This window comes from Pezoporus occidentalis, unplaced genomic scaffold (genome assembly GCF_034315485.1).
Source record: "Pezoporus occidentalis ecotype Australia unplaced genomic scaffold, CSIRO_AGI_Poc_V1 ctg2, whole genome shotgun sequence".
Taxonomy (NCBI): domain Eukaryota; kingdom Metazoa; phylum Chordata; class Aves; order Psittaciformes; family Psittacidae; genus Pezoporus; species Pezoporus occidentalis.
This window is the reverse complement of record NW_026913855.1, coordinates 14,462,337-14,487,479: the sequence shown is the minus strand read 5'-3', so window position 1 is coordinate 14,487,479 and position 25,143 is coordinate 14,462,337. Positions and strand designations below refer to the sequence as shown.

Sequence of the window (25,143 nt, the reverse complement as noted above, 5' to 3'; positions counted from 1 at the left end):
TGCTTTTAATTTCCTTTACATTTTGAAAAGTCTCACTTTTTAAATTTTCCACTAACCTAAATATAATGCTGGTAGTCATTTACAACTGACTTTGGCTGGGATCCCACTACAACCTATTATCTATATGGTGGGATCTGTTTACAGGTAGCATTAAGAAAATCTGTGTGTATGATTAATGTGATTAAGAATCTTCCTATATGTGGGGTTTAGAAAATTTACGAGGGGGCCACATACATTTTATTGTTTTTCAGGGCAGCTATTGTTTTTATGCTGTATTTTTATGCAGCTAAATCTTTGAGACCCTAATTTTGATTAGGAACTTTTAGCAATGCCATGATTGGTAACATTAATATAGTGCAAACCCATAGCATAACGTCTGATGGCTCAACTGCTTCAAATATTTTTTTTCAATCTGCTGTCCCATGAATTAGTGCTAAAATAAACTGTGCTAACTTCAGCCTTTTTTAAAGCACCACTGTAGCTGTGTAATAAATCTTGAGAAGGCCAACAATTAATAATTAAAAATTACAGAGATTTGATTGAATTTCAGTAGCCGTTTTCTGAACCTTGTGATACCGCTGAGCTCCCAACACCACCAAACAGATCTTACCCACAGACAAGTGCCATCTATCGATACAAAAGGTGTATTTGAGTTCAAGAAGCCAAAAATGACAAAAAATGGCCCCAGCCTGCCACCTGCTGCTGTACAGAATTACTTCAAGAAACGTTATTTGCTGGGCTTTGCACTGACTCAACAAAACCCACTCCTGTGTGAACCGGATTTAACAAAAGCCTGCCCCTTCTACAAGTGTGCTTTGGCATTTCAAAAGCGTCGGGCAAGATTAAAATAATGGGAATGTTTTGTGCATTTGAAAATATAGCACTTAAACCTAAGATGCTGTCTTGGAGGGCTCTAGTACTTTGAAGTCCTGGTGTTGCTAAGTCAGATGCCTGATGGGGTTTGTGCAAGTTTCTGCTCCTGCAAGGGGACTGTGTGATGAAAACTCAGCTTGTATTAAAAGCAGCTGCCTGGTGCCTGCAATTGTATGGTTAAAGGCTAGCTAGATCTCACTCATCTGAATAAAACCACCACCACCAACTAAAAAACCCCAAGCCAGCCCAAACCCCACCTGCATATGAACCCACACTATTACTTTGACATCCCATGGTTCAGGCAGCACAGGCTGATTTTTGAATGTTGGCTTCGAACAGTAAGATTTAGGTCACTTACTGGTTTTGAGGGGTGGCAGTTTTAGTACCGAGTACTTTGCTTACACACATCAGTGTAAATTTTGGGTTTGGAAAATGCTTTTAGCTTCCTAGAGATTGTTCTAAGTAAAATGTCACAGTGGATGGGCCAAAATGCTAAGCATACCAATTATAGTAAATAATATGGTACAGGCTATACAATTCTTCGCTATTCTTTGTGGCCTCAGTGTTAAGGGATGGAATTATTCTCTTATTGACAAGCATTATTGGTGGGTCTTGTGCAGCACTGCACTTTCTTGATCACTTCTCTATATAATTCCATCCCGGGAACAGCTTGTTCTGTCAAAATGCCCGAGTCTCTGGTGTCACCTTGAGACAGGGGCGTCACAGAATAACAGCATGGTTCGGGTTGGAAGGGACCTTAAAGCTCATGCAGTTCCAACACCCTGCCATGGGCAGGGACACCTTCCACTAGACCAGGTTGCTCAAACATAGATTTTACCACTGCCAGGGATGGGGCAGCCACAGCTTCCCTGGGTGACCTGTGCCAGGGCCTCACCACCCTCATAGTGAGGAATTTCTTCCTGGTATCTAAATCTCCCCTCTTCCAGCTTGAAGCCATTTAGAGGCTTTAAGAGGCCATTGAAGTGGGTATGGCAGCCCTCAGGGGACCCGCAGCTGCCCCGTGAAAGGCGTGGAGGGGCGAGGAGGAGAATCCCCCACCCCCGCTAGGCAGGTACCCTACCGTCAGCGGGTGCATCAGGACAGCAAGGCGCCCACACACCCCTTTCCCCGCGGCGCCATGGCCGCCGGGGGAGGACGCAGCGTGCGCATGCGCCCATCCCGCCCCGGGCTCCGCCCCTGTGCCCGCTCGCTGTTGCTGTGGGAGCTGTGGGGTGCGGGTGCGGCGGTACCGGCCGTGGCCGTGTCCGTTCCCGTCCCCGTTCCTCAGGGCTGCGCGGTGGCGTTAGCTCCCCGGCGGTGGCGGTGACCGGGTACTGCAGCCCCAAAGGCCGCGACGGGGGCGAGGCCGCTGGTCGGGCTGGGGTAAGCGAGGGCCGCCGCTGCCGCCGCCCTCCGGCCGGCCGTGCCAGCGGTGCTGCTCGGCCTGCAGGTGTGCGGCCAGAGCATAGCTTGGTCTGTGCAAGGTAGGGCCTTCTCTGAACGGGCAGAAGCGTATTTCTGTTTCATTGTTGTTAAAATCACTTAGCGTGAAGTTTAATAATACGATGAAAAGTGTTCTTGCGGCAGAGAACGCATTAATCTTTAAAGACAGTTAACTGTAATCTGTTGTGCAGAACATTTCCAATGAGCTGGCGAGGGATTTATTTCCCCCTTTTTCCAGTTTGTTTATGATACATACAGAGATTGGAGCACTGTTTTTTACCTAGCGTGAAATACATATCCTGAATTTGGGGGGAGGGAAGAAGGAAACAGTAAATAAAATGTACTGCTGTTGTAGTCATAGTTTAAAGTTATTAAAATAGCATTCTTTTTTTTCCAGATCATGTTGTTACTTTTCAAATGATACATACTATTTCTGCTTTGTGGTTACTGTCAGCTTTCTACAGGTTGTAGAGGCTAAATGTTTTCTAAATATATTAAGTTCAGGTTTAAAACATTTCAGATAGTTGAGTGTCTGTAGCATCAGAAGTCTGGTTTAGACAAGGCTGCAGTATATGTAATAATCACTGTGACCACTGGACCCTTAAATGCACAATACACGAACATCACCATTGTTTTCTATGAAGATAATGCGCAGCTAGACTGTGTTGCAAATCTTATTTCTTCTGTTTTTGAGATGGTATATTATCTATCTCAGCATTAATTCAGTATTTGGACTCAATTTGAAACACAAGTAGGCCATGGATATACAAATTTAAATATGTGCAAAATTGTGGCTTTTGCTTATATCTGCAAATTCTCTGCTACTGATGTGTGCTTTGATTTAGCAAGGGAAAGAATTTAAGGAGAAAAGCTTTTCAATGCATCGTTCACCCATTGCTCCTCACTCAAACCAAGTTATTTTTCTCCAGATTTGTTGCTGTCACAGGGCATAAAAGTTAAGATTTTTTTTTTCTTTAATCTTTTGAGTTACAAGCCAGAACTTCCCTATATTTGCAAGCCTGCAGAGGAGAGTATTGATATTTAGAAGGTGGACCTGAATTATCAATTACATTTGTTATGAAACACAGAGTACTTACAGTTTGCCATTGTTTCCAGTGTAGGATGAGACATTTATTTCTTTTTTGTACTGGAATAACAACACAGTCAAGACTGTGGTTGTTACAGCACCTGATGACAACATGAACATTTAATTCAAATCTGCAACTTAAGAACAAACTTACATATCTAAGCTTATTCTTTCCTGTCATCCCTGTGCTGCTGTGGGAAACATCAGCTTGTCGTTGCTTCTGGTTACCTTGTTTGTGAACAAGGTGTGAAAGCTGGCTAACAGTTGTACTTGTTTAGGGCTTCTGTAGCCAAAATTTTGTCATACTCTTAGCTGTATTTTTTCATATTGCGTGTGAAATACGATCTCACATAAAAGACTCTCTCTCCAGTTTTTGTTGGTTTGTTTTTTGTTATTTTTTTTTTTAACTTTTTTAAAAAGCAGTATTATTTATTGCAGGAATAAAAGGTTTTTAAAAATCCCTGTGTTTCATGTGGAAATTGTATATCTTTAGACTTTTTTTAGATTCAGTTATTTTAGTGATTGTTTATGTTAACCTACAATGACAAAATTCTCCGAAGAATTTCATGTTCTGTAGTGCTTATTAATACAATAGAGACAGAGGCAGTCAGCTTTTATCAGTGTGCAAAAGTACTTGACCTTAACACAATAGGAGTGTATTCTTGTAAGTCTTAAGGGGGAATTACTGTTTCTCTAGAAGGAAACAAATCATGGCTGACGACTCTCAGAGAAACTTTCGCTCAGTATATTATGAAAAAGTGGGGTTTCGTGGAGTTGAAGAAAAGAAGTCACTGGAAATTCTATTAAAAGATGACCGGCTGGGCAAGTTGATTTCACTGTTTCCTCTATTTGCTTTGGGGATTTGGTGATGGGGAGGGAAGAACAGGAAATGTTTAGCTGCTGTGCTTAGTACTAAAATGTTTTTTTTTTTTAACTATTAAAGATTTGTGTCTCCCTGTTTTTTTTTCCTCCTCTCATTCTGTGCCCAAGAAACTAAAAGTTTTTTAATAAAAGTAGTTTTAATCTGAGAATGTATTGTCTCATGCTGTTAACTCCATCTAACCTCAAAACAATGAAGACTTCATTATTATTGTTGGTCCCTGAGGAGTGCCACATCTCTAACAGAATAGAAAGTTAAATGTTCTTTTAACGAAGCCCTTAATTGTTTTGAAATAGCAACATGATCTACAAACTGTCCATAAAAATGGTAGTTTGTTCCTAGTGAACCTTAGGGTAGTCTTATTGTAAATCAAGCCAATGCTTATATTTTTCAAGATTGTTGCAGTTTATAGGACACATCCTGTTCTCACTTGAAGTAGTGAAAGTGTTTGCTGATAATATATGAGGAAAGTGGGGATTTCCATCTGCGGCAAAGGATTTGTCATGCTTAGGTAGATCAGAGACTCAAACTGATTTATAAATGACATTTAAATTTAACTATTTTTTTTTCCTCTTTATATCTCTACAGATATTGAGAAGCTTTGCACATTTAGTCAAAGGTTTCCTCTTCCATCCATGTATCGCATACTGGTGTGGAAGGTGCTTTTAGGTATGAAGTATAACGTCTGTGATACTCTGTAGAAATGAGCATATAGGAAAGTATATTTTTTTTTTCCTTTGGAGAATTAATGATACAGATAATTCTATCCTACCATACCTACTGATACATAGTTACTCTATCTTGTGTCTCCCTAGGATGTCTAGTGGCAGATATAAAACAATATTCCATGTGTGGTTTCTGAGAACTTTTGCTGAAGTGTACCTAGGAGAGTGTATTTCTGTATTTTAACTTTGTAACACTGTCTCAGCAAATTTATAAGATGGATTTGAAAGGTGGATTATAGTAAGTTGCTGATACCTGATAAGATACTCAGATTTGTTCCTAAAATAACAGACAAGGAGTTGAAGTAAAGGTGTGATTGAATTTAGAAAAACTGGGCAAGGTGTGGAATGGATGTTTATTGTAAAGAGAAACTTTGTGTTCTGGAAAGTCTTCTGGGTTTGAGTCTGGCTTTAAATTGTACTTGAAATTGAAGAAGCTGCGAGGCAAGAGATTAAATTACGGTATCCCTCGGAAAGCATAGAAAAGCCCATAAATAGATTCTGTTATCCTTTAAGTGCATTAGTTAGATGACCAACTCAAAAGTACTAATGACTTTGCAGTAACTGGTCAAGAGTGTTGGGTTTATGAGATGTGAGGTTGTGTTGCTTGGAGACAGGAGGGGTATCTAGAGACTTTCCCTAAGAGTTTGCTGCATTTAGAGAAACACTGTTAGATGGAGTGTGAAGGAACAGCATCCGACTGAATTTCTCAAAGAGAAATGTAATTTACAGTACCGTTGGTGGTGAAGTGTTGTGCCACTTTTGAAAACCTTGAGTGTGGCTCCCATGTCTTGCATTATTACCAGGGCTGTGCTGGCAGGAAAGGTGCTGATTATGCAAAATGTTGTTTCATCAGGGGGAGACCAGCAGCATCAGTTTGCAGATTGGCTTGGAAGCTGCTGTCTTTTACTGTCTGTGAACTGTTTTACTTCTTTGTCCTTTGGCTTTCCAGAATATGCGATATAGCTCCCATATATATCTCCTATTAACAAGATTTTGGCATGTGAGTCAAAGTTGGAAAGACTGGTGATTTCATAATACTTTCAAATAAATACTTTCTGTCTCTGTTTTAGGTCTCCCTGTTCCACTACAGTGACTGGAGTTTCAAATAATGCATTAGAAAATGTTAGCCGAGTTGTAAACAATCTTTTTCTCCCTTTTGTTTTTCCCCTCCAGTTTAAAAATTGTAGCTTCATATTCCTGATTATTTGAGTTTTTAAGTCTTTTGGGGAGAGGTAGTAAATGAACAGTGTGCAGAAGGTGCAAGATCTAATTATAAAACTTGGAAGTTCTTGGCATTGATTGTTGAACTAACTGTAACGGAGGCTTGATAAAAGCCTCTGCCATTAGAGTACTAATTCCAGGGTGAAAAAGATTCTTGTACTCTAGGCACTAGTTAAGTAGTACGCATCCTTTAAAATATTAGTAGTAGGTAATATAGTGTAGGAGGCTTGTACAAGTGACTCAGTAGAAGTTCCTTCAGCCAAAATTATAATAGTGTAATACAGTCTCTTAGCAAAATTGTAGCAGAGTCAGTGGTCTTTGACTGTTTTAGATAGGGTGATTTCTGATTTGTATGGTACCTTACCTTCTGAGTTAACTGTATGAAAAATTGTATTGATTTTTTTAAAAGAATTTTGTATTTTAAACCCAGGGTGATTTGTTTCAAATACGCATATGGTGAACAGAAGTACCAAGACTTCTCTTACAATGGATCTCACTGTTAACACTTGTTAGAAAAGCTTATATTCAGAAGGGAAGTACAAAATATCTCTCCCTAGATGACTAGAACAACATCCCAGTCCATTTCTGGTGGGAGGCATTACATCTCCGCTAAATAATGTTAATAGTTTAACAAAAGGAATTCTATTCTGTGAGCAAAATTATCTCACAAAACAAAGCTTGGTGCTGTCCCAGTATACATGGTATGTCAGTGATGTCTCTGTTAACTTCCTGTGTAGTATGACTCATGGTGTTTTCTAGACATCTCTGAATTGTTTAAGCCTATTGTCTGTCTGCCTAAGGTAGTTTTCTGTATTTGAGGAAAGCAGTTGGTGGTGTGTACATACAAAGTTATGATGTTGACTCTGTTTTTGCATAACATGAAAAATGTCTTGTTTTGTTCCAACTTTTGAAATGCAGACAGGTTTATAGTTGGAAAATAAAGATGATTTTCTGTCAGATGTGCGTATTACTAAAACTCAGCCATTTCCTGGTTTAACACTTGGCAGAAATACTTTTTTCTTTCAATGAGAAATAAAGGCAGCAGGTGGCCTGTTTCAGGACTGATTTTTGAAGAGTACTTTGTTCTCATGGCTTTCTAAAACAGGAAAAATTCTGCTCCACTGGAAGTGGCATTTTGTTCTTTGGTGTATGTAAGATCTTATTTCTGTTGAAACCTATGACAGTTTTGTTTGAACATATTCGCATAGCAAGATTGAGTTTTGAGCAAGGAGAAGGATCAAGTGAAATGTTGAGCATCTCTTCTGGAAGTCATAGTTTAATTTTTTTCTGCCTCTCTACTTGGATACTTCCCCTCAACAGCCTTTTTTTTTTATCCTCCTAGGAAACTAGAAAAATATTGGTGTTGTGCTAAGAAAGTATGGAATGTTACCTTGCAAAGTATTTGCATGATATTCTTAAGTTTTAATCTGTAATTGATTCAACCTGTGTGATTGACTTTGCTTCTAAATCTTGTTTTAGAGAGGATTAATCTCCGATACAGTGAGTATAGGATTTTCTGGCAAGATCTAACAGTAAATTGGATAATACTGGAATGTACAGTATCTTTGCGTGCATGTGTATATTCTCTGGTCATCCCAGACAAAGTGTTGAATTTGAGAATATGCACAGCTAATGTATATAAAAATCATTCTGTGCTGAGTTTGTTTTCAAAATAAATACATAAAAATATATCTGGATATATTATATTACTGTATTAAAAACTACAGGTGGCTATAAACAGGTAAGATTTACAATTTAAAGATACAGGTTGTTGGAGGAGGAGAATAAGCCAGTCAAATTATTTTTTTATCTATCCCAACAATGACATTTCTTACCAGAGCATTGCTGTGGTATGCAAAAGAGTTAGTGTTCTGAAAACCTTGTAGAAGAGCTTGAGAAGCAGTAATCTAAGGGTAGATTTTGCTTATACTCAGTTAACATATAAAATTTGTTTTTATAAATATAATGCTAAAGTGCATTGTTTGTTCATTGACTTCCAGTTTGGTAGAATTTTCTCCCTGTATTCTTTGACCAAGTTTATAAACAAACTGCAGTGCCAGGTCCTACAGTTCTGTAGGCTCGAGTTGTAATAGAAATTGAATTTAGGCAGATCTCTTGAAAAGGGAGTTTGTGCTCAGCTTTTTGTCTTTACAGTTGCTTATCTTTTTTCCTGTTTTGCTTTTTAGGAATTATTCCTCCTCACCATGAGTCTCATGCTTTGGTGATGAAGTACCGGAAGGAGCAGTACTGGGATATACATCATGCTCTCCGTGTCATTCGTTTTATTAATGATTCTACCCCACAGGTAGATGTTTTCCTCCGCATACATCAACTGGAATCAGGAAAACTGCCTCGAAACTTGGCTTTTCCATTGGTCAGTTGTCATTTTAACAGTCTTTTAAATATAGTATTATTTAACTTCAAACTATAAACCTGTGAAAAACCGAACTGCAGGTAGCCCCACAAATGCATGTAGATAGGCAAAGTAAGGTGAATGGAAACCAGAGAAGTACTAGTATGAAATTACAAGGGATTCTTGGGGATTTTAGTTGAAGTGCTATTCTCTTTTTCTTCCCCTGTGTACTTACTTTAAATTTTATGCCTTAAAATCTCTTTTGTGTATTTTGCCTGTTAGGTTTTCAAGCCTTTTGTATTCCTTGCACCGTACAGTTTCTTTATAGTACTGAAATGAAAATGACGGTCTTACTAGAGCTCATAGATTCTTCAGTGTCCTGGAACAAGGATAATTCAGAGCCAGTACAAGCAGCAATTTATTGCAGATTACATTGTATATTTAAATCATTTGGTTTTAAATCTAGACTTTAATTTACTGACCTCCTTTTCTGTTAGGGTGAACTTATCCAGGTTTCTGTGAGGTCATGTGTTGTGTAGTTTAGAGAATACTCACATAAGGGTAAACAAATCTATGGTTTGATGATAAGTCTGTAGTGTGGTGATGAAAGCAATGTGTGGATCTTGTGTATAAGCCTGTATGACAGAGCAGGTGATGAAAGGACCCATGGGACTTTCTGAAGTGAATTTTATCCTGTATTTAATGTTAATTTAGCCATGGCCCAACTTACTTTGTTATTTCTGACACATGTAAAATCTGACACATGGTTTTAAAGTTGAAAAAAAAAAAAGTTAAATGAACTCAACATGGAAAATTCAGTAAGGCTTTGGAGGATTATATACAGCTTTCTCTTTTTAGAGGAGGGAGAGTGTTTTCTTGCCTTTAGCATTACCTGGGAATGTGGCCATCCTGCCATACAGGTTTCCTATAGAGAAATTTCCTTGATTTTGGTATGTGTCCTAGTGGGCTGAAATTCATCCCTTCTGAAGCAGCACTACTTTCTGATCAGGTGTCAGTGCATCCTAGAGCACTAGCTGCTGTCAGTCCTGTTATGGGGTTTCATGGAAATGGTGTTCAGCAAATTAGACCTGTAACTTATTTTTGTTTTGCTGCAGAAAGCATTTGTTCTCTATATGACAGCCTCTTTTCAGTGCAGTAACTGTCCTCTTAAACTTACAAGAGGTCACTGTTAGATAGTAATGCAGATGTTTTATTGTGGAGGCAGGGGGAGTATAAAGGTGATGTTGGATTGGTCTCAACATTTTAAACGTTTGAGTAAGAAATCACAGAAGTCTGCTAAGTATGTTGTGTGCATCTGTAAGAAGCGAGTTTAAGTAGGGGTATGTGTGTATTGCATCAGTCCATGTAGCAGAGGCATATCGCAGAAGTATTTGGACTATCCACTCATTTTGCACAAGTTATAATCTGTGCAAAAGCCTGTGTTACTGTAGTTTACTGCTACTGGAGGTTACAGTAGATCAGACTGTGGATACCTGTCTGGCTTGTTGCCCTGCCTCTTAATGTGGTCAGTACTGCCTGTGTAAAGACGACTGTAAGAAACAGGGCAAATTTAAGAGATTTGCCTTGTGCACCTTCCCAGTTTAGCCACTTCCTGACCTAGCTGTTGGCATGAGGTCTTGCTGGTTTAGAGCCAGTTCACCTCCATCTACCCTATGTGCAGTCATACCAGTGACTGTGTTCTAGACATGCTGATACTTCTGTTAGGAAAGCATATTCTCAGGAGAAAAGAAGGTGGTGTGCCCATCACATGCTTCTGGTCATGTATTGTGGGGAATAAGATGCTTATCACCTAGAAAAGATACTTGTCTTCAGGAAGATGTTTATCTCAAACCAAATGATTTTCTGTAATTTGAAGGTAGGTTTACAGCTCATGGCTGCATTATTTTTTTAACAGTAACTGTAACAACCGTGAGAGAAGTGTTTGAGGGGTCTGTTTGGCCCTAGCAAGGAACAGGATGGAGGATTTTGCTGCTGTGCAGTATAAAAATATTGGGTATAGAAGCAGGAGTATTGCTACCTTGTTAGGATGTAATATTATCTCATTTGAGAGCTTTGAATCGAAGTTGTTCCAAACTCCTGTTGTATGTTCTCGTTTTAAAAGCAAGGCAAGTCTTGACTTGTACTGTATTAATAGGTATCTGTTACCATAATGCAAAGAAAAGGAATATAAAAATAATTTAAATCAGATATGTAGTTCACTTTTTTTGGCTTTGTTTTCCAGGAACCTGAAGATGAAGTGTTTCTTGCTATTGCTAAAGCAATGGAGGAAATGGTGGAGGATCCTATAGAATGCTATTGGCTTGTCAGTTGTTTTGTGAATCAGCTAAACAGCAAGCACAAAGATTCATTACAACAACTGGTAAGGAAAAAAAAACGCCTTCTGTTTTTGGTTGTTTTTTGTTTGTTTGTTTGTTTGTTTTTCCAAGGAGAGCCAGTCATGGAGAGCATTAACATGTGGAGACAGCTGGAGCAGCAGAGATGACACCTTTGATTTCTCTTCACCACCTGTTTTGAGAAAATGGGAGTGCTTTTTGTATTGTGATTGTGCTGTCCTGTAGGACACTGTCTAACATAACATTAGAAATTGGTTTTATTTGCTACATCAATTACATCTTATTTTACTTTTAGGTTAGCTAAAGCTTACTTTGTATGTAGTTGAATTGTATTTCTCACAAATTGGTCACTTAAGAATTTTCTTTATTTTAAGCAATTAAAAATATCACAAAGTTAGGAACAACTTGTCTGCTACTTTTTAGGCTGCATCTCTGGCATCCATCTGCTAATTATTGGATGATAGACAAAGCACAATTGTTCTGTTTTTAAATGGAGCAGGGTACAAGATCTTCAGAAAATCAGTGTGTTACAAATTAAATTATAATGAAAAGTAGAATAGAGTTCTTCTGGCACTGATCGTTTAAATGCTCTCATTTCTTAATGGTTTGTAAAATTATAATTTCGTTGTAAAGAAAATGCATACTTACATGCATACTTATTTTGTAATTCTTCAAATTGTCTTAACAAATAAACTTGAGGTAACGCAGATTACTGACATAATAGTAGCCATGCATTAGCAATTGCTGAATGAAAATTAGTTGGAGAAAATTATGCATGTCCTTTGTTTGTTACTCTTTGGAACAAAGAAATACTTTTTAAACCCACTTCCTGTTGCTGGAGGTGATATATTCAGCTGTACCCATTTCTATAATTCTTTTCAAAGGACAGAAGAGCATTTTTAAAGTATGTGCTTTTGGTACAAAGAAAGAGTGAATTGCCTCCCTCCCTAAGTTTTTGTTTTAACACAAACATTGTACCAAGATGTTGGATTTTAGAATATGGACAAAGGAAGCGTTTTCTACCTTTGACAGGTGAAGTCATTAGCTGTCTACCTAATTATGGCAAAAAGCATAAAGGTACTTCCGAATTTATGAAAACGTGTATTATGTTAGATTAGAATTTAAACAAAATGAGTTATTCATATTTTTATGTGGAGAATTGTCCACATGTTTATACTTCTGAATAGTCTGGGTTTTTAAACAAGAAATTAATGTCCAGGTTTTAATCTGCTGCACAGGGATTTACTTCCAGAATTGATTTTCTGGGGTTTGCTGCATTGTGTGAAGATTTTTTTTTGATGTGTGCTAAGACGATTATGTTTGAGGTGAATGAAACTCAGTGTTACTTGTGAAGATGGCAGTAATTAGTGCACGTTTGATCTCTGCATTGCCTTAAGGTCTCAAACACCTCATTGCCTTAGGGAATGCTGAATACCGTCAGCAATTTAAGGAACATATGGTTGGTTGGTTAGTTAAGAAGTACTTAATTAGCTACTTGCAAAAGTCATCATGTATTTTGGCACATGATGTGTGTAGTTAAAACAACGCCAGTTCATTATTTCAGTACATTGTTTTATGAGATTGAATTTTTAAGACATTTTGTGTCTGTCTGTGTGTGTTAACTGTGGAGGGTACTCTGATGTGAGTTACCTAAAATTTTCCAATTCTTTTCACAGCCAAAAATTCTGGAGCAGTATTTGAACATTGAAGATAACCGACTGCTGATGCATCTAAAAGCATGTGCTGCCATGAGCAAACTCCCTTACGATCTTTGGTTTAAAAAGTGTTTTGCAGGCTGTTTACCTGAGTGCAGTTTACAAAGGCAAGTGATCTTTTTTTTTTCTTTCTGTTTGTAATTATATAGTAGTACAAGTTTTTGTCATTGCTAGCAGGCAAAGAGCTTTTCTTAATTTATTTGAAAGATTATGGAGTTTACTGTTGACTTGGAAATTATGAAATTGATTTGATTCCACTTGTTATTGATGCAAGATAATCTCTGTGTGATCATTTCTGGCACTGAAATTAAAAAAGAATGGAGTTAAATGTACTGGCTGATTCCATTAGGCACTTAATGACTCCTGAGATTTAAAACTACAAATCCCCTTTTAGTGATAGCTGAATGGTAGTTGGTTTTCAGGCTTTTTAACCAAAATCCTTGCTTAGGGAGTGGTTATGATACTGTATTATCATTAGATTAAAAAGATTTTGGAAATATGTACTGGTATTGGCTGGTAAAGAGTTATATTTCTTCATAGTAGCTGGTATGGGGCAATATTTTGGATTTGTGCTGAAAACAGTGTTGATAACACATGGAAATGTTTTAGTTGTTGCTGAGCAGTGCTTACACAGAGCCGAGGCCTTTTCTGCTCCTTGCACCACCCCACCATCGAGCAGGCTGGGGGTTCACAATAAGTTAGGAGGGGACACAGCCTGGACAGCTGCCCCAGCTGTCCCAAAGGATATTCCATACCGGATGGCATCATGCTCAGCATTAAAACTGGGGCAGAGGTTGTTGGGTGGGCTGCAACTTAGCAACTTGATTGGGCATTTAAAAGAGGAACACTCTTGTGCATGGATCTTCACGGAAGGGCTTTTGAAATGAAGCTTGTATTGTTTCTGTAGTTCTGCTGCGTGAGGACTCTTGGAAAGAAGAAAATTCAAGCTACACGTAGAAAAGTGTATCCTTTCTGCATTAGCAAGAGTTGCTAGTAGCTGAGCAGTAGGTGGCACAAAGAAAACAATGGTTTCATTTTCAGCTGCCTGAAAACTTTGAGCAGCAGCAAGGTTCAAGTGAAGTTTTACTCCAGGACTTCAGTGGCTGGTATAGGAACCTCGTGTGGAAACAGTGACCTCTGTAAAATGCTCTTCAGGAAGTGCTTTATGGTGTTTCAGTAAAAATGTTCTATTTGCCCGTATGAAAATAAGGGGTTTTAGGAACAAGCTATGTCATTAGAAATCATGCTCTCTAGTCTTGTCGTACCATGGTCTTTGAGGTTCTGTTTTGGCAAGGAATATGTCTCAGAGGAAAAAAAAAATTGAATGAAAACTGGAGGATTTGGTAGTAGACCTTTAGGTGTTTTGCTGTTTGCAGCATGGTAATTTTTACATGGTAAGAAGTGCTTTTCATCAACCACCTGTAATGCTGCAAATTAGGCACCTCTATGTAGTGTTTGTATGTGATGTGGTGGGTAAAAGCATCTACTGCTTTTATGGTTACAGAATTATGTAAGCATGCATGAAAGGTTTGTTACTTCCGTAAAAGCAGTTGAACATGTATGGTTTGCCTGTATCTTGATTTAACATTTGCATTTATAGGTCACTTTCAGTGGGTAATGATTGACCTTGTTTCATTATGCTTTCTTTGTATGAAACTTACTGCCTTGAAACTTAAATGACTGTCAGGAGAAGCGACTGTTCTACCTGGGACTTCCCAGCCTTTTCAGGCCTTTTCTTCTGTAGGCTTCTGTGATCTGAAATAGCCTTCGCACACTACTGCATAAGGAACCTCTTTACATGTCTTCTAGTAGCTAGTTTTCTTTAGAGTTTATGTGATTCAATTTTACTACTAGGTCTCAGAGCTGAGAACTTGAACTGAAAGAGGAATTTGCATCACAGCAGTTTTGCTCTTGGATGATTTGGGATTTTTTTAAAAATTTCTGCTGAAAATGTAACATTTTATGGAGCTGTGTCATCTTAGTAGTGTAAAAGAAAAAATGTGGATGAATTTTGATTTCATATTTCATCTTGTTAGAATCTTTTAGTTTTAAACTTCTATCATTTTGAATCGGTTAATTTTTACAAAATAGTTTGTATAGCTAGTGTGCTGTTCAGCATTGTTATATACTGTTTTACCTTACTGAAGTAGAATATGTTGATGACCAGAAATTTTTTTAATACATTCTTTTTCCTTGTGGAAAAGGTCAAAATACTGTCTTTTTGTATCACTCTGGAGTAAACCCAAATTTCAGTGTTAGTGCTTCTAATGGTGCAGCAATTCCTTTTCCCAACAGTTCTTGTGGGAACATGATAAAGGTGCACTTTTTATTGCCAGTTTAGGTTTCTGCATTATTTAGTTGTAATCATAACAGCCTCATTTGCTAAGGAAATAACGTACTTCGTGGGTAACATGTGACAGATGAACTTAATTAATGCTTGGATTGCTTCAGTTTGGATTAGAATCTAGAAGCCCAAATGCTTATCTGAAATGTATCCAAATGCCAGTGTTGGAACTGCTGAGAATTAAAAACAGGTCTCCAGTTCTCTGGGTTTTACTTAATTTTTTTAAGTGAGAGATGATCAGAGCTCAGTCTTATGTGATTTAATTTAACTTATGATTTAGCACTGTATTTCTTAGAGATGTTGCTTGCTTTTTATAAATTGTACGCATCTCTGCCAGGCAGCTGAATCTAAATTTCATGGTTTTGTCTTTTTCTCTAAGGTGTATAAGATTTGTATATGCTATGCAGAAATTTATCCAATACTGGTGATATGAATTTGAGATCCTCAGGACAGTGAGAAGAGCGTGCAGCAAGTTCACTGCCCTGGACTTCAAAAGAGCAGACTTTGGCCTCTTCAGGAACCTGCTTCGGAAGGTTCCATGGGATACAGCCCTAGAGGGCAGAGGGGCCCAAGACTGTTGGTTGATATTCAAGGATCACCTGCTGCAAGCTCAGGAGTGTTGCATCCCAACCAGAAGGAAGTGCAGCAGGAGGGCCAGGAGATCTCCTTGGATGGATAAGGAGCTGCTGAGGAAAAATCAATTGAAAAAAGAGGCTTATAATAAGTGGAAGCAAGGCATGGGAAGAGTACAGGGATGTTGTGCGGGAAGCTAGGGACCAGGTTAGGAAAGCTAAGGCACACTTAGAATTAAATTTAATTAATTAAATTAAATTTAATTAAAATTTAATTTAGCTAGAGGTATTAAAGATAACAGGAAGGGATTCTACAGGTACATAGCAAATAAAATACAGACTAGGGAGAATGTAGGCCCCCTCAGGAAGCTCTTGGGAGATCTGGCTACACAGGATTTGGAGAAGGCTGAGGTTCTGAATGACTTCTTTGCTTCAGTCTTCACTGCCAAAGGCTCTGACTGCACCACCCAAGTCTTGGAAGGCAGATGCAGGGCCTGTGAGAATGAAGACCTTGGGCCCACTGTAGGAGAGGATCTGGTTCAAGACCATCTTAAAAACCTGAACGTGCACAAGTCCATGGGACCTGATGAAATCCATCTGTGGGTCCTGAAGGAGCTGGCGAATGAAGTTGTGAAGCTGCTAGCCATCATATTTGAAAAATCATGGTAGTCAGGTGAAGTTCCCAATGACTGGAAAAAGGGAAATATAACCCCCATTTTCAAGAAGGGGAAAATGGATGACCCAGGGAATTACAGACCAGTCAGTCTCACCTGTGTGCCTGGCAAAATCTTGGAGCAGATTCTCCTGGAAGACATGCTAAGGCACATGAAAATCAACAAGGTGCTTGGTGACAGCCAGCATGGCTTCACTAAGGGGAAATCCTGCCTGACCAATTTGGTGGCCTTCTATGATGGGGCTACAGAACTGATGGACAGGGGTAGAGCAGTTGATGTCATCTACCTGGACTTGTGTAAAGTGTTCGACACTGTCCCACACAACATCCTTGTCTCTAAATTGGAGAGACATCAATTTGATGGATGGACCACTCGGTGGATAAAGAACTGGCTGGATGGCCACACACAAAGAGTTGTGGTCAATGGCTCAGTGTCCGGCTGGAGACCAGTAACGAGTGGTGTCCCTCAGGGATTGGTGTTGGGACCGGTCTTGTTCAACATTTTCGTTGCTGGCATGGACAGTGGGATTGAGTGTGCCCTCAGCAAGTTTGCCGATGACACCAAGCTGTGTGGTTTGGTTGATACCCTGGAGGGAAGGAATGACATCCAGAGGGACCTAGACACGCTTGTGAGGTGGGCTGATGCCAGCCTCATGAAGTTTAACCATAACAAGTGCAAGGTCCTACACCTGGGTCGGAGCAATCCCAGACACAGCTACAGGTTGGGCAGAGAAGAGATTCAGAGCAGCCCTGCGGAGAAGGACTTGAGGGTGCTGGTCGATGAGAAAATGAACATGAGCCAGCAGTGTGCACTTGCAGCCCAGAAAGCCAACCGTATCCTGGGCTGCATCAAAAGGAGCGTGACCAACAGGTTGAAGGAGGTGATCCTGCCCCTCTACTCTGCTCTTGTGAGACCTCACCTGGAGTATTGTGTGCAGTTCTGGTGTCCTCAACATAAAAAGGACATGCAACTGTTGGAACAAGTCCAGGGGAGGGCCACGAGGATGATCAGGACACTGGAGCACCTCCTGTATGAAGACAGGCTGAGAAAGTTGGGGCTGTTCAACCTGGAGAAGAGAAGGCTGCGTGGAGACCTCATAGCAGCCTTCCAGTATCTGAAGGGGGCCTATAGGGATGCTGGGAAGGGACTCTTCATTAGGGACTGTGGTGATAGGACAAGGGGTAACAGGTTAAAACTTAAACAGGGGAAGTTTAGGTTGGATATAAGAAGGAAGTTCTTTCCTGTTAGGGTGGTGAGGCACTGGAATAGGTTGCCCAGGGAGGTTGTGAATGCTCCGTCCCTGGCAGTGTTCAAGGCCAGGTTGGATGAGGCCTTGGGTGATATGATTTAGCGTGAGGTGTCCCTGCCCATGGCAGGGGGGTTGGAACTAGATGATCTTAAGGTCCTTTCCAACCCTAACGATTCTATGATTCTATGATTCTATGCGGTTGCATAATACCAGCTTTACTCCTGACAGACATTGTCATTCAGTGTAAATACTGGTTTATAGCACACTTATAGCATAGGTAAAATTAATGTACCAGTTTAATTTAAATGGACTTGGAAAATTCATATAGGCAGGTTTAATGTAGAAACTTTTCCTTTGATCTTAGCCAGTGTCTTTGCTAGCCCCTTTGCTTGCATTTGAAATATTATGCAACACACTTTGTAACAAACATTTACCAATGGTAAAAGAGAGGTAAAAGAAAGGAGCAGAGTGGGCATTTTGAAGGCACTGTATCTTCAGGGCTCTGCATCCCACCTGGAATATAGGCAGGATGCTTCCTGGGACATGAACTAGCCTGTAGCACAGGCAATAAAGGCTTACTCTTTGCTGAAACAGGGAGAGAACTGGATCACACCTTTTGTTTTTCTACCCACCATTGCTGTATTTACTCATTTTATGCAACAGTATATCTAGTCATCTGTTCAGTAAGCTCCATGTGTGGAGAGCTTTCCAGTGGTGCTGTGTAGGCCCTTAGCTGGAGAGCCCTGCTGTTAAAGCTTATTGTCCCTTCTGTGGCTTCTGCTCTACGGGCAAAATGGCGCTTTGTTTGCCAGTTTATTCCAGCAGTCACCCCAGGTGATCCAGCTGCATCAGTATTAGTGTGGCTTTGCAGATAAAATAGTGGTAAGCCAGGCATTTCTTATGGCCTCATTGTCAATTGAGTATCCTCCCCCTGACAGACACTGTTTGCATTCTGCACTGAAGACTTGGCATTAGCAGGACCGTAATAGCTGGTGGGGTGGTGTTAGGTTATTAGCCTCTGGTAACTTGTTTGTGGCAAAGTATTTGGTAGTTCTCTTGAAATGTCTTGACTGCCTTTCAGACTGGCACTACGTCATGTGTTAATGCATGTTTTCTAGAGTTTGACATCTGTCATCTCCATGTGCTGCATAAATTGCATCTAGTCATGAAAATGCAAGTAATTTGTTAGTAGAAACAACAGAAATATGAAGAATGCCTTAGATTTACTGTAGAGTGGGAGGACATAAGAATATTCATGTGGACTAGTATAGAGAAACTTAGGTTGATTTGCCTTTAAGTAACTCAGTTGCCTCGCACCTCTGGTAAGGACACCAGGAAGTGCAGGCAGAGGTTTAAACAGGTTCTCTTTGAATGTCTCTGGGTGACTGGAGGACCAAAACCAGGGAATAAGGTTGAGAGTGTTTACCCTGCAGCCTAGGGGCTGCATGAGAGGTGTGATATGTGGCATGTGAGGTTAATGACAGTATCTATGAAAAAGAGTGAGCAGCAGTGATGTGATGCTTTTTGCATACTGCTTGACAGTCATGGTTCAGGAGCCTCAGGAACTGTGTTGAGGGTAAGTTGTATCTTGTCTAGAGAAAAAAATCAGTGAAAAGTAAATGGGTTCATTTGCATAATCCTTGGCATGCTCTTTACCTTCGTAGCTTCTTGTCTTTATTTTTCCTTGCGGTTGTTACTGTTTTACTGTTCAAGAAATACTAGAGTGCTCCTGTGGTTAATTGAATACTTTTGTCTTTCACAGAGAATGATAGTCACAAAAACTATAATGAATTTATTGTGTGCTTTCTTTTTCATCATTCCTGAGTAGGGCTATAGGCACAGTTGCAGGACATTTCTGTTCTAGTTACCCCATCTCCAGGAGTATCAAAAAAAATGAGTAAAAAGTTGCAATCTCTGTCAGGAAACTTCGTCTTAAGTGCTTGCTGTTAACTTAAAAAGTGAAAGCAGAATACATAGGTTATCATCTCTAGAGACACAATGTGTAAAGGCTACTGTATTAGAATAGAATTAGCAAAATACATGTTTCCTTGGAACTGCTGTGGGTTATTTCTACTCTAATTAAACCCTTTGCTGACAGTTTATGTTGTCATTCCTGGCTGTTTTGGGATAGCAAGGTGTTGAGTGCTGCTCTGTTTATCACAATGTCACAGTCATTCCCCTGTTGCTGTTGCTGGTGGAGTAACAATAGCTGGAAATGTTAAAGTGAAAAATACTGCAGCAGACACAGCTGGTTAGTGCTGACAACTCATCCACTTTTCTGTGCACCTTCTTCCAAAACTTGGTAGACACTGATGATTTAGATACTATCTGTTTTGCCAGTGTTAAAACATTTGTTCTGGAATCAGACTAAATAGTGCAGGAGAGCGTGAAATGTAACCTCCTGTAATATAATTATGGAGACTCAAGTCAGAAGACTTGGAAGCAAAATAATGAAAGAAGGCTGGGTGTTTTGTATTAGGATTAGTAAATTTGGTTTTGAATTAGCCTGAACTTCAATATGAATGTTAAAATTTTTTTGCTGTTTTTGAGGTCTGCTGCTCTCAGTACTGTCATTCAAAACTTATAGTTCTGATGGCTGCGAAATGCTTGGGGAGCTGCTCTTGGATTGTAAACAGATACATTTGTGAAGGAAAATGCATTAGAAGTAAACAGGGTTGACCTGTCCAGTTTTCTCATAGCCTTGCTTAAAGCTTCTAGACCTGACTTCAACACCAGTGGGATATTTAACAGTGAACACTTGGCCTGGATGCTTGAATCACAAAGGAAGCAGTAAGGTTTTAAACTGAATTATTAATTGTTCCTGCCTATATTGGAATTCTTTTATTTTTTTTTAATCATAGTGAGACAGGGAATTAAGACTGAATTGTAAAGGTGAAAGAAATAGGCAGTACCTTTTTACCCATCTGTCTCTGTATGGCTTTTGTTTGTTTCCTTTCTTTTATTTTTTAAGAGTAGTCTTGAGGATTTGACATACTTCTTTCCTCATTTCTTCACTGTAAGTTAAATTCTGGTCTTTTTTTTTTTTTTTTTTTTTTAAGAATGAAGAGGTGGTGAATACAGTGTCAAAAGAATTGTATGAATAGAAGGTTAAGAAACTGACCGAGAATTGACTTGAGTTACAGTGTGAAAAATAAGCATTGTGTAACAGCAGCAAGCATTTGGCATTAGGAGTTACAAATGCTTTTCACAAAAAATCACAGAGAGGTTGGGGTTGGCAGGGACCTCTGGATGTCATCTGGTTCTTCCAGCCCCTCTGCTCAAGCAGGAAGTTGCCCTGGGCAGCCCGTGCCAGTGCTTGGTCACTGTCACAGTGAAAAAGTGTTTCCTGATGTTCAGAGAGAACCTCTTGTGTTTCAGTTTGTCCTTCTGGTCCTGTCACCGGGCACCACTAAGGAGAGCCTGGCTCCATCCTTTTTGCACTCTCCCTTCGTGTATTTATACACATTGATGAGTTCCCCCCTGAGCCTTCTCTCCTTCAGGCTGAACAGCCCCGGCTCTCTCAGCCTTTCCCAACAGGAGAAATATTTCAGTCCCTTAATCATTTTAATGGCTCCTTGTTGGAGTCTCACTTCTTAACTCATTTAAAGGTGTGACACCCACTCTTTAGTTCAGCTGTCAGAGTTCATGTTATGCCTGCATTGTGTTCTCCTGGCATTCAAGGCTGAAGGGCAAGTTCTGAGAAAAGGTCATATAAAAGTTGACCTGTCTTTGGAAGAAGCACACCCATAGATCCAAGTTTATGGGTTGGCTGCAAAAGATGTTTTCCAGTTAATGTTACTGTATTCAGAGATTGTGGAGGATAGTATGTGATCTTTGTCCTCCATGGTTTTATTTGGAAGGAGAAATACTGTTAACAAGTGCCCAGGGGGAGCAAGAACAGTAATCCTCAGAAAGTCTTTCTGACACAGCTCTTAAAATTCAAGAACTAAAAATAAAGCAAACTCATAAAAGCTGCCATCTGACAGATGGTTTCACACTGGTTTTGGATAATCTTTCATCCCGAGTCTGTTGAGTTGGGACTGAGATAGAGCTGCTGGATGAAGGATGATTTCAGATTGTTGCAGGCTGTTTTGGTAGTGAGGATCCTTTTTAATATTCATCGAAGTTCTGTTGCTAAAGTACCTGCAGCCTTTGGAGGCCTGCCCTTTAGCTTTTGTTAAAATTGTGAGATCCAGGGACAGTTTCCTACAAGTGGTAGGAATGCTTAGGTAATTCTGAGAGTCTGTGCACACAGTGGGATGGATTGAAAGACTTAATAGTTGTTCTTCCTGTCTAATTTCAACATCACGGCTTGTATCCTGCTGATGCATCCTGTTTGCTTCTCATACAGCAGTGACCTGGAATACTTAGATTCTTGAGATGTAGTTGCTAAGTATTACATCTTTCTGAATTCTCAGCTACTTAGCTGTCTGAAGAGTGTCTTTATTAGGCATTGTAATAAAGCTTGTTTTCTTTTTGCACTAGGAAAAATTCACACCTATACCATATGCTGTAGAATTGTTGTCACAGTTCAGGCTATTAAAACAAGATTTGATTTCTGTATTTGAGCTTGTAAACAGTCCCATTTCTAAACAAGACCACACCATATCAGTATGTTATTATGTGCTGTCACTCTGCTCTCTACAGATGCAGGAGTTGATAAAATGTCTTTTGTTTACCTTGACTGGAATAGTTCAATACATTACTGTTATTCAGAGAAAAAATCTGGAAAAATGGGATTATGCGAAGACTGTTCTAGCAGATAAATAAGCAGATAAGCACTACATAATGTTTGGTTATTCCTTTTCATTTTTCTTTTTTTTGTAGAGTTTGGGACAAAGTTATAAGTGGGTCCTGCAAGATTCTTGTTTTCGTTGCTGTGGAGATATTACTAACCTTTAAAATGAAGATAATAGCACTGAATACTGCAGAAAAGATCACACAGTTTTTGGAAAATGTAAGTACTCTGTTGTGCTTCGCATTACCTTTTATGGTTTATAAACATGTCTTTCATCCTTAGTCATTTGCGTGTTTAAAACGTACCATAGGATACTATCCCTTACTTACTGAGAATAATACAGTAGTACCAAGGTGAAGAGAGAATGCGCAGGCATGAGAACAGTAGTTTTTTTCTGTCCAGAGGTAAGGCTTTCATAGAGTGAAGGCTTTGGCAATGTCATCCATGTTTGTACAGATTTGGCAGTATTCCTTGTGATACTGAAGGGCTTTTCTGTGAAAGTAAGTGCAGGTGAGGTTAGGTTAATGTTTCTGGAAGCTCCTTAGAGGGTTGGTTTCTGTCACTTTCTTTGCTCCTTGTCTGAATGTGAATCTATAGCGTCAGGGTATGTTTTCTGTTGATGTAAGGATGGGGTCATTAACATGACCCCGAACTTTCCTGCTGAGAATAGTAGTGAGCATCACAGCAGGGCTGTAGGATCCCAGTGTAACCTAGGTTAGTTAGGTTAGACGTGTTTGTGGTCATGGATGGTCAGTACGAATTCTGTGTGATGTCAGGTTAGAAATGTCTGAAGTGTGAGATGCCTGGTGGTCGCCTTACCCTTTTGTAAATAGAGGGTTTTTGTTTAAAACCTGGAAGCAATATGATGCATGAAGGACTGAGGGATGGTGGGATGGTAGGGTGGGGAGATGGGATTCTAGTTTAGTTTTCTTTTTTATAATGAGAGAAAACCTGAACTGGAAATTAAAACCTGTATTTTAAATCAAATAGTCCATATGAAGTACTCTGACAAGGCATTTTGTCCTGATCTTTTGTAGATTCCTCAAGATAACACTGATGCTATTGTCAGCAAAGCTGTTGATCTGTGGCGCACACACTGTGGGACTCCAGCACACTCAGTCTGAGAACTTTCTTTGCTTATGACAGCTTGGGGAGAAAAAGGACATTTGAAAAGACATTTCACCACTCTTCCCCTATCCTAGTGTGATGTTCTTCATTACCTCTTTTATGTAAAGATGCTACTAAGGCAGCTAATAGCATGGTGATCAATATGTAAATATTTTTCAATAAATACAGATGGCATAAAGATACCTAGTGGCAGTGTGATCATGTCCAGAGTGTTTCCTGGCCAGCCAGCTACAGTGCTCTGATTGCACAGTGTGTGCACTGCCTTTTGGGGAAGTGAATGTGACTCTTGAAGCAAGGTAGATAGACTTGTAATTTAAAAATGTTTTTGTATGCCAGTTTATACTTGATATAACTAGTTAGTACTTGGAGGTGTTATAAGGTGAATTTATTAAATGTTAGTGTGCTGGAGCTCATTGGTGAATACTAGAAATGTAACTGTACTCTATTAGTACTGTAAAATTTCAGGTAAATATTCAAGAAGAGGCATCACAAGTTTGAGGTAGAGGGCATCACAGTGATCCAGGGTGGCATGCATTTCTGAAGTGACTTAAAGTATTTTCTTTTTGTTTGTCAGCCAGCTTTCTCTGGCTGTACCTCCTCCTTTGTTCTTCAGGTAAGATGCTGTAGAATAGTGAATCTGTTTTGTCCCAAAATGTAGCTTTGGGCAGGTATGGAGAAAATCAGTGGGACGAGTCAATATAGTTCTGAATTACAGTCCAGTATTAAACAATGCCTCTGTTGAATGCTTAGCTCAAGGTTGTAATTTCATTCTTGTTTGGTTTAGATTTCAAAATAAATTTAACACACAAATGGAATTCATTATGTCAGTAAAAGTAGTGTGATTAGCCATAGGTAGTGATTTGCTGGAGAACTGATCTTTTTCTTGTAAAAGTGTAAAATCCTATTTCTACATCTTGCATAGACCAGGGAATTGTATATAAAAATGTGTTGCTTAGCTGTTACTTGTCTCAAATTGATGCTTAGTATGCCATGCGCCAAGTATGCTCATGGCACTTGAAAGAGTGTGTTCAGCTTGCAGTCAGTGTCATGCAGACTTGAAATGCTTTAGAAAGTTAACTTTAATTTTAAAGTAGGTCAGGTTTATCTTCCAAAACATACACTGGGGAAGCTTGGGACTTGGTGCAGGCTACACCTAAAAAAAACATGGGTAGATTATTTGTGCTGGATTCTGAGATGCTGCTGTTGGTGTGTCTGGAAATGTCTCATTTCCCTCAGTTCAGAAAAAAACGTTTGTGTCTGCTCTGAAAGCCGTTGCTGTGTCTGTATTGTAGTGCAATCCATTTAGTTCACTTCAGATGGGAGCTTGTTTTCCTAGCCTAGGCATGAAAGCTGGGTAACATGGATAGGAAAGAGCATATGCATTCTGTGAATAACAGCACTGAATTCTGTAACATGCAGTGCACAAGATTTTCAAGTAGTGGCTGCAGGTGCAGTCTGAGAGAGTATCCATTTGATCATTTTTCCCTCAGGCTGCACAGCTTACTCACAAAACCTCCAAAGTCACATACACATTATTCAGACCTTTAGACAGCAGATTACTTAGTCAGTAAAAAAACAAGCAGTGATGACACTGGAGGTGTTAAGTAGTTTCAGTCCTGAAAGGAAATCAATAACTCGTATTCTGTGAAGAGAGATGCACTGAATCAGGATTAGAATTACCCGTTAGTGTTATTGCTCCCAGACTTGCCAGTGAGTGCTCTCAGTGATGATCACTGTTTGACTGGAGGCTCTAAACGTTGCTTTCTGTGGGGCAGTTAGTTTTTAAT

At 39.5% G+C, this 25,143-nt stretch overlaps 1 protein-coding gene across 1 annotated transcript; it reads left to right on the top strand.

The window, feature by feature from the left end:
• The first annotated feature begins 3,819 nt into the window (after nt 1-3,819).
• TBC1D7 (TBC1 domain family member 7) lies at nt 3,820-23,538 on the top strand. Its single transcript, XM_062617931.1, has 7 exons — nt 3,820-4,225; nt 4,872-4,952; nt 8,416-8,603; nt 10,825-10,962; nt 12,613-12,758; nt 22,318-22,447; nt 23,266-23,538. The coding sequence occupies exons 1-7, from the start codon at nt 4,114-4,116 to the stop codon at nt 23,350-23,352; spliced, it is 882 nt and encodes a 293-aa protein (XP_062473915.1). The 5' UTR covers nt 3,820-4,113; the 3' UTR covers nt 23,353-23,538.
• The last annotated feature ends 1,605 nt before the right edge of the window (nt 23,539-25,143 follow it).